We start from the raw sequence: 15,727 nt of genomic DNA, 5'->3' as shown, positions 1-15,727 counted from the left end.
CCAAAAACTAAGATTCAAGCTCCTTAAGATGTACTCAATCTATTCTAACAACACTTACTTAAAAAAAAAGTAAAAAACTTGACCTTTTATGCTACAAATAGCTTATTGGCTAATATTGATACTATTGTATGAATTAGTCAATTTTTATAATAAGCTACTTATAAATAGCCGGCAGTTTTCCTACTTTTTACGCTTAGAAAAAACATGAGCCAATAGTCTTAAAATCTATGCCGTGGGCTCATACTTTTTTGTTTAAACAAAAAAAAAGGTACTCCTATTAGTTTCATCGTTCATTTTTTATGACTTGGTAATTTCCAAAATCATCCTTCTATATGAGAATTTTTTTTTTTTTTGCTACGACAAGCTCCGAATCTTCCATATTTCCCACGCTATAAATCAACTATGACGACCGTGCTATAAAATAAATAAAAAAAATCGTTTAAAAGGAAAAGAATGTGTTCTGTACACATTTACCTACTGCAGAACTGTTCACATGCTTTATTTTAAAAATAAGAAAAGAAAACCATTTTGATGTGGAAAGAAAGAATAACAGAAATGAAAATTTGAAAAAGAAAAAGGATAAAAACAGAATAACCGCAAAGATATGAAGGCGTTGGCGCGGCATTATCTAAACACAGATACAGAGGTCCCCCATACAGCGCAGTAACTTCAACTCTTCTCTTCTCTTCCCTTCAGTCACGCAACTTTTCCCTCCTCCCCTCTCCTCGCACATCTTTTTCAAGCAAACTCAAAACGGCCAACTGTTTCTTCAACCAACGCCATTGATGAAGGTACTTGTACTAGCAAATACACACCTATATCACCATATTTCTGTTTGTGTTTGTGTGTGTGTGTGAGAGAGAGAGAGAGAGAGAGACAAAGACTAGAGAGCGTAATAGGCATGTGATGTGTGATTTTTTAGTTCATCTGTATGTGATTCTGAACCCTAATTTTTACGCATTTTACCTCGCAGATCATCAATGTCACCATGAATTTTAATTTTCCGGCTACTCTGTTCCTTGCGATTACTCTTCTTTTTGCTTGTTCCGAAGCTCTCAAGGTAAGCAAACGCCAATGCCTTTTTATCTACGTCTTTTTGCTTTCTCGATCGTGTTTATGATTTATACTTCCGGTAACAGCAAGGACAGAGCTGCATCGCCAATGGCAACTGTGATTCAGGGCTACATTGCGAGACTTGCATCGCAAATGCCAATGTCCGTCCCCGTTGTACTCGAATTCAGCCTGTCAATCCTCTTTCTAAGGTATTTTTTCAAACAGATTATGATTTTCGAAGAGTAACTTATACTGTATGTTAATGTATCCCTGGATTTTCAGTATAAATGACTTTTATTGAATTTTATTTTAAAGTTGCGTTGTTAAAGATTGAATAAATATCGTAGGTGAAAGGATTGCCGTTTAATCGGTACTCATGGCTGACAACGCACAATTCTTTTGCCAAATTGAAAGCGAAGTCCGGGACAGGAAGTGTAATATTAGCTCCAATGAACCAGCAGGACTCCATAACCGAACAGCTAAATGTAAGTTTACTAACTAAACCCTACCGCTTCCTTCAACGCTTCAAAAAAAATAATAGAAAAACGAACAAAAAAAGAAGAGAAAAAAGGATGGATGTCAAATAGCATTCAGACAAAATTATGTTACTAAATATGCTGGGCGAAACTGTCCTTTGAATCAACTATGAGATAATTGTTAATTGCATTGGGAATTGTTTTTTTTATATATCGAAGTTCTTGAGGTATTATTATTCTTATTGCTTTTATTATTTTATATTAATTTATGTCTATGCGTGGCACATGGCTAAGTTCCAAAGTTGAGCGAGTCAGCCTTGTATGAGTTGTTAGCTGTTGCTGACTCTTGTTGATTTTTGTGTTGCTATGCAATTTAGTATGTGGGCTTCATTATATTATGCAACGTTAGGTATGGGACCAGAAAAATGTCAGATTTGAAGGAATGTCATAGAACAGAGAGATTACTTTTCTCTATATATACTACATATCTGAATTTGTGAGTTACTATTAGTGGCTGTAGCTAATAATTAAAGTAGTTTTTGGCCCAATGCTATAGTTTTGTCTTGCAAGGATTAAACTAATAATTAAAGTATTTTTTGGCCCACATCATTAGATTAAAGAACTTGTGAGTTACTACTCATTTGTTTTCTTCTGCGATCTGGTTAAGAATGCGTTGGAAAGCTTCATTTGCTGATAATGGGTGAGGTTCTCTTTAAGGTAAAGTAGTTGGGTTGTGACTGCTTGCTTTCTTCGGGCAGACAACATCATTAATTGAATAATGGTCCCAGGGTTACCAAGGTTCTTTTAGCTTCTGAGTCCTGGCTGGACTTGTTTTCCTCTAGCAACTAGGTTTTGTTGGCTCATAAATATTTTGCAGAACACCCTTAGTCGGTTAGTCCCTAGTTCGATATTCAAAACAATTCATCAAAGGATTAAGGTTGCGTATAAATAGGATATTAAGTTCACCTACCTATGCACACGGTGGAAACTAAAATATCAATCCTTATCTTCCCCCATACCTGTATAGTACTAAAATTGTTGCGGAAGCCAAATGTATATAGTGTGAATAAGTTACAACTACTATACCAAAAATTATGACAGCCACCAAATAATAAATAAGACAGTAAAGCAACAACAAAGGGAACACCAAAATTTACGAGGTTCGGCTAATTTTGCCTACTCCTCGGACACAACCAATATTTTATTCCACTCCAAAAATACAAGTGAAATAATACTAAAGAGAGAAGATACAAATGCCTTAAACAGATGAGAAGGCAAATGAGAGGTGTATTTCAATCCTAAACATTAGGCCTTCTTTTATAGGGGAAAAATCTCCCCCAAACTTAACTCCCAACCAATGTGGGACTTTGGCATTTTGCCAAACTTCAACAAATCTCCACCTTGGCAAAATTCCACATTTTCAATTCTCTCTCAATAACAAATTTTGGTTGTGTCTTCATCTTCAATCTTCAGTGTTCAACAATGTTGATCAAATCCAAACAATGTTGAAACTTGATCGCAGTCACCACCTTAGTTAGCATATCAGCAGGATTCTCCGTAGTATGAATTTTCTTCACTGTGACTCCTCCTTCTTCTATGATTTCTCGTACGAAATGATACCGAACATCAATATGCTTCGTCCTTGCATGATAAACTTGGTTCTTCGCTAATTGAATAGCACTTTGACTATCACAAAAAATTGTGATACCTTTTTGTTCAACATCAAGCTCCTTTAGCAATCCTTGAAGCCAAATTGCCTCCTTCACAGCCTCTGTAATAGCCATGTACTCTGCCTCTGTTGTAGACAAAGCAACTGTTGACTGCAAAGTAGACTTCCAACTAACTGGTGCTTTTGCAAAAGTAAACACATAACCAGTAGTTGATCTTCGTTTGTCCAGATCACCCGCAAAATCTGAGTCACAATATCCAACTACAGACTGATTGTATTCCTGCTCAAAAACTAACCCGACATCTACAGTATTATGAATATACCGTAGAATCCACTTCACAGCTTGCCAATGCTCCTTCCCTGGATTGTGCATATATCTGCTAATAATTCCAACAGCTTGTGAAATGTCAGGCCTTGTGCAAACCATTGCATACATCAAGCTACCAACAGCATTTGCGTATGGTACCTTTGACATATACTCTCGTTCAGCTTCATCCATTGGCGACATAATAGTACTTAGCTTAAAATGGGAAGCAAGTGGAGTACTAACTGGCTTAGTCTTGTCATCTATGCCAAAACGTTGAAGTACTCTCTTCAAATATTCTTTTTGAGATAAACAGAGTTTCTTTGAACGTCTATCTCTAATTATCTCCATGCCAAGAATTTTCTTTGCCTCGCCAAGATCCTTCATCTCAAACTCCTTCTTCAGTTGAATCTTCAACTTATCAATTTCTTCTGAATTCTTGGAAGCTATCAACATATCATCAACATATAGGAGAAGATATATAAAGGAACCATCTTTAAGCCTGCGCAAATACACACAATGATCGTATTTGCTTCTCTTGTACCCTTGCTGCAACATAAACTTGTCAAATCGTTTGTACCATTGTCTAGAAGATTGTTTCAAACCGTACAACGATTTTTCAAGTTTGCACACCATATTTTCTTTTCCAGCAACTTTGAATCCTTCTGGCTGAGTCATGTAGATTTCCTCCTCCAAGTTTCCATGTAAAAACGCAGTTTTTACATCCATCTGAACTAGTTCCAAATCCAATTGTGCTACCAAAGCCAACATAATTCTAATGGAAGAATGTTTTACAACTGGAGAAAACACTTCATTGTAATCAATTCCCTCCTTTTGAGCATATCCTTTGGCCACCAATCTTGCTTTGTAGCGAACATCTACTTGGTTAGGAAATCCTTCCTTCTTTGTAAATACCCATTTGCACCCAATTGCTTTCTTTCCCTTCGGGAGATTGGCCAATCTCCATGTATGATTCTGATGAAGGGACTGTATTTCATCATTCATGGCAATCCTCCACTTATCTTCTTCTGAACTTTGGACAACGTCTTTATAAGTAGTAGGAACATCATCAGCTACAATTGAGGTTGCACAAGCAACCGTCTCTATGAGACGAACGGGTTTCGTTATTGTTCTTTTTGGCCTGCTGGTTGCTATTGATTCAAGTTGTTGTTGAGGTTCCTGAGTTGGAATCTCCTCTACTGGCTCTCCTTCCAGAGGGTAATTTTCATTTGTTTCCTCCTCTGCTTCTTGTGTAGGAAAAATAAATTTTCCCTCAAACTCCACCTGCTTAGAAGCACCTTTATTTTGTTTGGTATCTTCTGTTACCTTATTTACCATAGCAGATTCATCAAAGGTAACATCCCTGCTGAATATTACTTTCTTTGTTATAGGACACCATAAGCGATATCCTTTGACTCCAGAAGTAATTCCCATAAAAATAGCCTTCTTTGCCCTTGGATCCAATTTTGACTCCGTCACATGATAATATGCAGTTGAGCCAAACACGTGCAAAGAGTCATAATCTACAGCAGACTTTCCATACCATTTTTCAAATGGTGTCTTGCCATCAATAGCAGCAGATGGTAGACGATTAATGAGGTGGCATGCAAATGTAATTGCCTCAGCCCAAAATTCTTTGCCCAAGCCAGCATTGGACAACATACACCGTACCTTCTCCAGCAAGGTCCGGTTCATACGTTCAGCCACTCCATTCTGTTGTGATGTATGTCTGACAGTGAAGTGTCGGACGATGCCATCATTTTGACAGACCTTATTGAAATGATCATTTTTGTATTCACCTCCATTGTCTGTGCGAATACACTTGATCCTCTTGCCTGTTTGATTCTCCACCATCGTCTTCCATTTGAGAAAAATTCCCAACACTTCATCTTTGCTTTTCATTGTATACACCCATACTCTTCGGGAAAAATCATCAACAAAGGTTACAAAATAGTGCTTCCCACCCAATGAAGGTGTTTTGGAAGCACCCCAAACATTAGAGTGTACATAATCCAAAATGCCTTTAGTATTATGGATCGCTGTACCAAATTTAACCCTTGTATGTTTCCCTTTAACACAATGCTCACAAAACTCCAAGTTGCAAGCCTTGACTCCTTTTAACAATCCTTGATCTGATAGAGTTTTCAAGGATTTTCCTCCAGCATGTCCCAAGCGCATGTGCCATAGCTTGGTTGCTTCAGCCTCTTTGTCGTCACTGGATGTCACTGTCGCTGTCCCAATAATTGTACTGCCACAATAGCGGTACATATTATTATTCTTCCGATTAGCCTTCATTACCACTAGTGCACAGGAGCATACTCTCATCACTCCATTTTCTGCAATGATTTTGAACCCTTTTGATTCTAGGGCTCCCACAGAGATGAGATTCTTCTTCAAATTCGGTACATATCGAACATCTGTTAATGTTCTGATCATTCCATCATGGTTCCTTAATCGTATTGAACCAATGCCATATGAGGTAAGAGGGCTGTTATCCGCTGTGTGGACGACTCCATATTCTCCTTCTTGAAATTCCACGAACCAGTCCCTATTGGGACACATATGATAGCTACAAGCCGAGTCCATCAACCATATGTCTGATGATGTTGATGACTCTGTTGTAACTAATGAGAAGTCTGAATCATCACAATCAGCTACATTTGAATCCATAATGGCCTTTCCATTGTTATGTTTGGCCTTATTCTTCAACTTCGGACAGTCTTTCTTCCAGTGCCCTTTTTCTCGACAAAAGGCAAATTCATCTTTGCTGGGTCTGGATCTTGACTTGGATCTTCCCTTCTTTGTCCTCGTTTGACTTTGAGGACGACCCCTCACAAATAGTGCTTCTCCTTCTCCGCCCTTCTGTTTTTCTCGCTTTCTTTGTTCATAGCTGTACAAAGCCGAACAAACTTCTCTGAGAGAAACTTCGTCATTTCCATGGAGTAGAGTAGTTTCAAGGTGCTCGTACTCATCAGGAAGTGACGCCAACAACATCAAGGCCAAGTCACCATCATCATAAGTTGTATCCATATTTTGCAAATCTGTGACCAACTTATTGAAACTGGTGATATGTTCATTCATCGTGGTACCAGGAACATAGGTGAAGTGAAATAGTCTCTTCTTCATGTACAATTTATTTTGACTATTTTTCTTCAAAAATTTATCCTCCAGTGCTTTCCATAATTTACTTGCAGAAGTTTCCTTTGTGTATGGATATTTCTGCTCTCTAGCAAGGAAGGATCGAATGGTACCGCAAGCAACACGGTTGAGAATCTTCCAATCTTCTTCTCCAATAACATCTGGTTTCTTTTCTTCAATGGCCAGATCTAGCCCTTGTTGAAAAAGGACATCTAAAACCTCGCCTTGCCACATCCCAAAATGCCCGGACCCGTCAAAAATTTCTACCGCAAATTTCGCATTTGACACAATTCTTGTCATAAGCGAAGATGTCAATGATGACGTATTGTTGACACTTGATGTAGATTCTTCTTGTTTATTGTCTCCCATATTTGACACAAATATTATTTAATAGCTGACGACACAAATTAAGATTATTTCCTTTCTGATGTAGAAGATCAGACTAAGCTGCAACCACAGAGCATACTCAGACAGAACCTTGACTCAGTTACCAAGATAAATCTTTTCTGATGTGGAAGATCAGACTATGCTGCAACCACAGAGCATACTTAGACAGTACCTTGGCTCTGATACCAATTGTTGCGGAAGCCAAATGTATATAGTGTGAATAAGTCACAACTACTATACCAAGAATTATGACAACCACCAAATAATAAATAAGACAGTAAAGCAACAATAAAGGGAACACCAGAATTTACGAGGTTCGGCTAATTTTGCCTACTCCTCGGACACAACCAATATTTTATTCCACTCCAAAAATACAAGTGAAATAATACTAAAGAGAGAAGATACAAATGTCTTAAACAGATGAGAAGGCAAATGAGAGGTGTATTTCAATCCTTAACATTAGGCCTTCTTTTATAGGGGAAAAATCCCCCCCAAACTTAACTCCCAACCAATGTGGGACTTTGGCATTTTGCCAAACTTCAACAAAAATTTCATCCTCGCCTTCTGTTTTTTCCTAAAACTGTCGCTAAGTGCAGATAGATAAATAGAAAAGAATCATTATACCTACAAAGATATATTTAAATACAAATAAGGCAATAGGATTTTTACATACAAAGTAACTTAGAACTATGAACATTTGAATTTTCTTGGATATAATCTTCACCTATTCATACCCGTAGTGGGTACCACAATTTTAACATTTAAGCTCTCAGCACTTACCTGTTACCATTGTTCTCAAAATACACTTTACTTTGAAGTTGAATTGGTGGTAATATCCAGGGATCGAACAAAGACTGCCAATCCTACATTTCTCCAACACTTAAATATTGACTTGACTTGATTCTTTCTGCTTCAGTCCATTTATTTTTCACTTAATTTGATTCTTAGTGTTGACTCATATGAACGCTAAACGTGTCTAAAGTGCCATGACATTTTGGTGAAATTGGCTGTCGCAGAGAAAATGTAAAACACTAGTGTCTGCAATATCTACTTTTCCTACTATGTTGACTCATATGAACGCTAAACGTGTCTAAAGTGCCATGACATTTTGGTGAAATTGGCTGTCGCAGAGAAAATGTAAAACACTAGTGTCTGCAATATCTACTTTTCCTACTATGTATTTCTCTATTAAAATGTTTGAAATTTGTGATTTAGAAGACATGAACTGCTAGCTCTGACGGGTTTTCAAATAGTATATGTGGCTGCTGATGAGCTTCTTTTCACATGAATTGGCACAGAATGGTGTTAGAGGTTTAATGCTTGATATGTATGACTTCAATAATGACATCTGGCTATGTCACTCATATGGAGGGAAATGCTACAACTATACAGCTTTTGTAAGTTCTCATGAACCAGTTGATGTATCACTAAATAACTTCCATACATTTGGCACGTTTACGGGTATGCAGTTGTTCATACTTTTGGCATAAAAGCCATTCTCGTCCTTGGAAGCTTTGTGGAGGAGTGGATATAACTTATTTGTCCCTCTTTTACATGTAATTTCAGTAATATTCATGAAAATTTTGATGGAAATTGGAGAAGAATTGATTATCTTCTCATTGATCTGCAAAATTCTAGCTTCTTATCAGTTAAAGTTGTTTGCTTTCGAAGCTGATGTGGAAATTTTCTGTCAGCAACCTGCAATCAATGTCTTGAGGGAGATAGGAGTATTTCTTGAAGCAAACCCTTCTGATATTGTTACAGTCATAATTGAGGACTATGTTAGATCTCCCAATGGCCTAACAAAGGTGTTTGATGCGGCTGGGCTTAGAAAATTCTGGTTTCCAGTTTCTAGGATGCCTAAAAATGGTGGAGAATGGCCAACTGTAGATGATATGGTCCAGCGCAATCAGCGATTGGTTGTCTTCACATCTAAGTCTGCCAAAGAACCTTCAGAAGGCATTGCTTATGAGTGGAGATACTTGGTAGAAAACCAATGTGAGTTCATTTTTAGCTTATCTTTAAAACAAATGCGAGCTCTTTTTCTTATCTTTTCTACTAAATTCTTTGGGAGAAAAAATTGATAAACATAATCAAGTACAAGTGCATTGGATTTGCAGATGGAAATGGTGGCATGAAACCTGGTTCTTGTCCAAATCGTGCAGAATCATCTGCTATGGACAATAAGACGAAGTCCTTAGTCCTTATGAACTACTTTCCTGATGCCCCGGATTTTGCTCAAGCTTGCAAGCATAATTCAGCACCACTTATTGACATGATGAACACATGCCATGAAGCTGCTGGTAAGAGGTGGCCTAACTTCATTGCTGTTGATTTTTACAAGGTATGCTTGTTGTTTGAACTGACTGATCTGTGAAATTAGTTGTAATAAGCCTTTTTTTCTCTTCTACTAACTTCACTGAATGTGGACTTCGCAGAGAAGTGATGGAGGTGGAGCCCCTGAAGCTGTAGATGTGGCAAATGGACATTTAGTCTGCGGATGTACAAACATTGCCTCTTGCAAGGTTCAAATGACCTATTAAACTATCTTCGTTTCCACTAGTCCATTTCGAAGCCATTAATAGTAATTTTAGGATTCAAAATATGGAATTTTGTGACCCCCACGTCGTTAATTCAATTTGCAGGAGCACATGACTTACGGGATATGTGAGCTGCCTGAACCAAGCATTTCTCCAGTAACACCAGCTGCTGCAGCTAAAAATGAAACAAGCTTTTCAAATTTCAATTGCCAACCAAAGCTGCAATGGTTGTTGGGGACAACATTAATGTCTTTTTTCTTGTTGTAAGTGAGTACCAAACAGCCTATCCAAGTTCAAATTTGCTTCACCAAGTAGTATGCATTAGATTTTACTGAAAGCATATGTAGAGAAAGGGGTTATTTGTAGTAGGTGATTATGATAACAATCAGACAAATTACGCAGCAGTAACATTTTGGCTTCTTTCGGCTTGTAGAAAATTGGAGCCAAGGAGTTTGGATGGCGTGTGATCAGTCGTCACTAAACTTTGTATCTTTCCTGTGGTAAGGCGGCCGATGTCAAGTGTTAACGTGAAGTTAGTTTAGCTTATGCCATGGGTATTTGGACATGAATAGAACAGGTTGGTGAAATTCTCTACTTTTAACTGACCGGTGATTCAGTTTGTTTTGATTTGTCATTGCGAAAATGCAGGACATCGAAAATGATTCTACACTGGGGACCAAATAAGAATGAGAGGTAGTATAGGAATATACTCACAGCCTTTTGCATACACTGGGAACCAATTTGACATTTCAATTAAACCATATAAGATACGGCTTGATTCGACGTCAAGAAAAATAATGTTATAGGATGAGATTTTGCTTTTCACTTGCCCACTGCAGATAATGTCCTTTTACAACGTTGTCCTATTGAAATGATGTATATATCAGGACATCATAAGAAGATAGAGGAGTAACATTATCTCCTATCAGATCATCAAGCCTAGCAAAGGTTGCAGAGAGAATAAAATTAAAGCATAAATATGAATAGCCATTTCTATGCCGAAAATCTTATCCATCCTTTTCATAAAGTAAATTGTCAAATTGGTCCCGAAGTCATGGGATGTCTTGTTATTTTATTCCTAATTACCTATCAGTCTAATTATTCCAAATCTATGGCATCCAGCGGCTGACGTCGATCATAATTTTTGAAATTTTGAAAGAAGACTTGACTTGTAAGGACCCACTAATTTCTAAATGGTATAGTTTGAACTTTGACACATTTTGGAAAAAAGGAGAAAAATACCAGGAATCATGTCACGTGAAGAACAAATAATTTTTGAGTTTAGGTTCCGAAAATACTCCTTTTAAAAGGTCCGTGCAAGTAACATATTCTGGAATTTGAAGAAACCTGATTCCTGTAAGACATCAGGACCAAATAAGAAGGGTGCTTAAGATGGGGAAATAAAAGCAACCTATCCCACACATTGATGCCCATTTTTTAGAATCTACTAGATTTAATCCAGATTTGGCAGAAAAAAGAGTTTTCAACGTTTGGCCCATGTCTTTATTAGGTATTTCAATGGAAAAGAAAACACTTTTTGAAGTATTGGAAGTTCTTTACTCAACAACAAAATGGAAATTGAAGACCAAAAAAAGGCACTTACTCTTCAACCAGCAAGTAAACGTCTGGCACTTATGGGCTAAATATCACTCTAAAAAATTAGACTATGCAAGGATGAGATTGCACAAGACTGGATCATATGTTAGTGAAAATCTTGTATAGGACGTGTTTGGAATTATTCTATCAAGGGTTTATAACTTGTAGAATTGAGCCACGCAATCGTTTAAATTGGAAAGAGTTTTTGGATATATAATATATGTATAATTCATGCACAATATATGTATAATCTTGTTGTATAATTAGTGTATAATTGATGTATTACAGCTAAAGAATTAACAGTGAATCGGGCCAGCTAATTGTGTAAGGATTCCTTTTAACTTTGACATTGCTGACTAATTTGCGCCTACGAATTATTACTCTGTATTCAATATTTGAAAAACTACACAGTATAGCCATGAGCCACTCCCAAAATTAATAGCCTGTAAAATGTATATATTTGGTATATTAAAATATAATGTACATATTTTTTGCATACTTGTATATATTTGACTAGCGGATATAATTATTTTTGGCTGGCCGGCGAAATATGTAACTTGCCCTTTCAGTATTCTTCTAAATCTGCACGTCCAAGGTCTTAGACTAGGAGAATTGGGCTCAAGATCTTGGATCAGTTCAACTAGTAAAAATTGCACGGGGCGTCCTATTTGGTCGCCCCATTTAATCTATTCCTATTTTTTTTAAAACTTTTAATTTGTACCCACTTTTTAAATAATTTCAGCCATCTTTCTCCTCCTCCTTCTCCTCCTTCGTTTTCTTCTTCTTCTTCCTCCTCTTCTTCTTCTTCTTCTTCTTCTTCTTCTTCTTCTTCTTTCTTCTTTCTTCTTCTTCTTCTTCTTCTTCTTTCTTCTTTCTTCTGTTGCTGTTTAAAAATAAATTATAAATAATTACGTGAGCTGGTATAAACAAAATGATAACAATTGATAAACATCTATCTAATTACCTGAATTATGTCAAATACTGACATCGCAATGAAAAATGATGTCTTGATATTTTGTTGCATGTTTCGGGGAAGAGGCACTACAGTCACGAATTGGAGTTTGTATGTTTATAATTAGTAGTTTAATGATGAAATATTCAAACTACAATTGAATTTGGGAAGTAGGTAATTCATGTACGTACCAATAGCGGTATCATTTTTGAAGTGCATGATTTGAGTAACGTCTTGCCAGATCCCCGCAACTCGTCATAGGTTTAGATAGCAGAAAAAGAATTGATGAAAAAATTGAATTTAGTTCATTTTAAACTTCAGTTCTAAAGCTGAAGTTCATCAGTTACAAAACAAAAACTTCGCCAGTTACAAAAACAAAAACTTCAGCACACTTGCTACTTCAGGCCCGCTACTAGAATGTTGAAGTTTTGCATGATTGTCTTTGCTACTTTAGCCCCATATGCTAAAGTTATGCGAAAAAATGGGTACTCTTGCAAAAAAATTTTTGCAAAGCGGGCACAAGTTAAAACGTGACACAAAAAGCGGGTATAAATACAAATACCCCTTTCAACTAACAACAAAATAGCGGGGGAAGTGCACGGTTAGCCACTAATAACACATGTATTTACTTTTAAGCCACTGTTTAAAATGTCTTTAATCTTTAGCCACTGCTTTAATAAACTTTAACTACCCGGACAAAAATACCCTTCTGCTCATGTCCTTAACTTTTGAACTTAACTTCAGGACTACATGTCCTTAACTTTTGAACTTGTAACTCTAAGTTCAGGACTTCAGGACTACATGTCCTTAACTTTTGAACTCGGAACTCTAAGTTCAGGACTTCAAGACTACATATCCTTAACTTTTGAACTTAACTTCAGAATTTCAGGAATACATGTCCTTAACTTTTGAACTTGTAACCGTAAGTTCAGGACCTATTGTCCTTAACTTTTGGGCTTCTTATCATATGTTCAGGACCTATTATCCTTAACTTTTGAGCTTGTTAGTCTAAGTTCAGGACTTCAGGACTTATTGTCCTTAACTTTTGAACTTGTAACTGTAAGTTCAGGACCTATTGTCCTTAACTTTTGAGCTTGTTAGTCTAAGTTCAAGACCAAGTGTCCTTAACTTTTGAACTTGTAACTCTAAGTTTAGGACCAAGTGTCCTTAACTTTTGAACTTGGAACTCGAAGTTCAGGACCAAGTGTCCTTGACTTTTGAACTTGCAATTGTAAGTTTAGGATCCATAACTATATGTTCAAATCCTTTCTCTGTGTGTACGAACTAAGTGGGAAGTCTTTTAAGAACTTTTATATGGGTTGGTCCCTCCTCTACAAGTGTAGCTGCAGCTTCTATCAATAAAATAATCTCATCCAGCTAATGAACTCCTACTGTATATATGCACCACAACTTTGGGTTACTATTGTCCCACAAGTTTATTTAATTAATTTTCTTTTTAATTGATTAGTATTTAATTACTGAACATTCTTACTTTTTATGATTATGTAAATTATTATGTCAGCATCTTTCAAAGGTTTCAAAAACGTTGAGTCCACGACAGTCCCACCGGAAAATCCTTCCGTCTCACAACAGTTCTTCTCCCTAGCACATGAAAGAGATAGAAGAAAGGATAACACGGTCTTTTCATATTAATTTAAATAAATTAGTGGCTACTATTGCTAAGCATTAAAAATGTTGGATAAAAAGTAAATACCACTTTAAAAAGTGGCTACCCCACACAATTTTTACCAAAATAGCCCAGTAATGTAGATCCAGGCCCATCAAAATAAGCCATACGACCCAGCGAAAAATGGGCCAAGAGCGTTGTCCTAAAGAACGATTCGTGCTCCTCTTTACCTCTATTCTGAAATGGCTACTCACTCTTCACTTTTCAAGAGTCTAATTAAGTGAATTTTCTTTCACATTTTAAAATAAACATTTTCCTCCAATTTGATATGCATAAAACTGCAACATGTTGTACATATCTATTAATTTTTGAATAGTTAAAGCAAAATTTAAGAGAAATATTTCAATCTGATTTAGCTATTGATCTATCGGCCTTCTTGAGGAGGAAAATGTCAAATAAATTGATATATAAGTACACACAACACACAATGAATACTTATCCGCACCAACTGTTTTATATTAAACAAATCATTTTAACTGACACGCCATTTCTAATTGTGAAAGTGAGGTAAATTATAATCTCCAATATGTAATGATCTTTACATATTTTTTGTTTACTTTTTTTAATCATTTACATAAATTATATATTTATACACATATAATACCTAAATTATACATACATTATACCATCATCGGCTATTTTTAGTTTAAGCAGTTGGTTGGACGACTATTTTGATTAATTTTTCTAAATTATAAAAGCAAATTGTATTAAGTTGGGAAAAGGTTATCCTTTAAGGAATACAATACATAAGTTTAGTGGCTCAAGGCACCGCCAATGGCTGAAATCTCACGAGTTTCAAAGATTAATTTCTTAATGATATGTATTACCTGCAGGAAACTGAAATAAATTTTCACCCTCTGAGCAAGGCTCCAAATTCGAAACTAATTAACACTTTTACTTAATTAATCCTGAAAAGTTAATTAGTACGATATTAAGACGGTCAGACTTTGTAGGTTGGTCGGGTGTAAATGCAATCATGTGGGAGAATATGTTTCATGCATCGTGACATAACCAAAGAATATTCCTATTTTTATTCAAAAATACTTTACTTTCATGTCTTATCTCTATAACATCCAAATTACATCCTCATGGTTTCTAAAAAAATACATTTGATGGAGAAAGAGGGGAATAAATAAAGAAAATACTATTAAAAGAAGTGGGGCGAATGACTCGATATTGACTTTAATTAGCATCTTGTTCTCACCTAGTTAATAAAGTAGTAATAAGATATTTTTTGATTGAACAATAGTATTTACTCAAACTCATGATACTGTGGTTTGAATTGCGATTTCTTAGTTACTTTGAATTTTCTTCCGTTTTCCATAGTATATGGCCTTATTTACTTGTTATTGTTATTGCATTTTATGATCTATTTTCTGGTTCTTATATCGTTGTTATTATTTTTATGTTTTCTATTGATGGTACTGATGTATTTGATTGAAAATTGCATGTAATTTTAATCAAATATAAAATTAGTAAACTGAAAATAAGATAGATCATAGCTACAATAGATTAAGATACACTAGTAGTGTGAAAATTATTTGCTCTATCCCCTATTGGTAAATATAAGTTAAATATAGTGGTATTAAGAGAATAATAAAATTTAAGCACTTCACTAATGCATCTTAGTAAAGAAATGGCCAAGTTCAAACAAAAGATGGCAAGGTCATTTATCGCAAGAATACGAATTTTCGCATATTCTCCCCATTTTTGCCACAAAATTTATACCTATACATCGTAATAATATTTGTTTTTTGGTGAACTGGATATATATATATTAAACCAAAAAGAAAATAACAGCATTGTTTGGGAGTTGGTGCTCCCTAATGTAGTGTTACCAATGTCTTGACCTACATAATTGTTTACCCTTACATTACGGACTAAGAATAATATAAACATCTCATATATCTCCACACTGATAGTAT

At 35.9% G+C, this 15,727-nt stretch overlaps 1 protein-coding gene across 3 annotated transcripts; it reads left to right on the top strand.

The window, feature by feature from the left end:
- Positions 1-640: 640 nt before the first annotated feature.
- Positions 641-10,549, top strand: LOC107769338 (PI-PLC X domain-containing protein At5g67130-like). Of its 3 annotated transcripts, XR_012693691.1 has the most exons (11): positions 641-791; positions 974-1,060; positions 1,140-1,262; positions 1,401-1,538; positions 8,326-8,424; positions 8,722-9,025; positions 9,148-9,371; positions 9,466-9,552; positions 9,673-9,834; positions 10,001-10,067; positions 10,216-10,549. XR_012693691.1 is itself a non-coding variant. In XM_075218086.1 (10 exons), the coding sequence occupies exons 1-10, from the start codon at positions 786-788 to the stop codon at positions 10,032-10,034; spliced, it is 1,260 nt and encodes a 419-aa protein (XP_075074187.1). In that variant the 5' UTR covers positions 641-785; the 3' UTR covers positions 10,035-10,113. The 3 variants fall into 3 exon arrangements, 2 of the variants coding, with proteins under 2 accessions (XP_075074187.1, XP_075074188.1); XM_075218086.1 differs by lacking the exon at positions 10,216-10,549 and having other exon boundaries at positions 9,673-9,830; positions 10,001-10,113; XM_075218087.1 differs by lacking the exon at positions 10,216-10,549 and having other exon boundaries at positions 10,001-10,113.
- Positions 10,550-15,727: the final 5,178 nt, after the last annotated feature.

This window comes from Nicotiana tabacum, chromosome 7, assembly GCF_000715075.1.
Source record: "Nicotiana tabacum cultivar K326 chromosome 7, ASM71507v2, whole genome shotgun sequence".
Classification (NCBI taxonomy): Eukaryota; Viridiplantae; Streptophyta; class Magnoliopsida; order Solanales; family Solanaceae; genus Nicotiana; species Nicotiana tabacum.
This window is presented reverse-complemented; position numbering and strand designations above follow the sequence as displayed.

Excerpts from the sequence above, each read along its gene's own strand:
- LOC107769338 (XM_075218086.1), top strand. Across the intron at positions 9,026-9,147 it reads ATACTTGGTAGAAAACCAAT|ATGGAAATGGTGGCATGAAA; the intron begins GTGAGTTCATTT and ends TTGGATTTGCAG. Across the intron at positions 9,553-9,672 it reads CAAACATTGCCTCTTGCAAG|GAGCACATGACTTACGGGAT; the intron begins GTTCAAATGACC and ends TTCAATTTGCAG.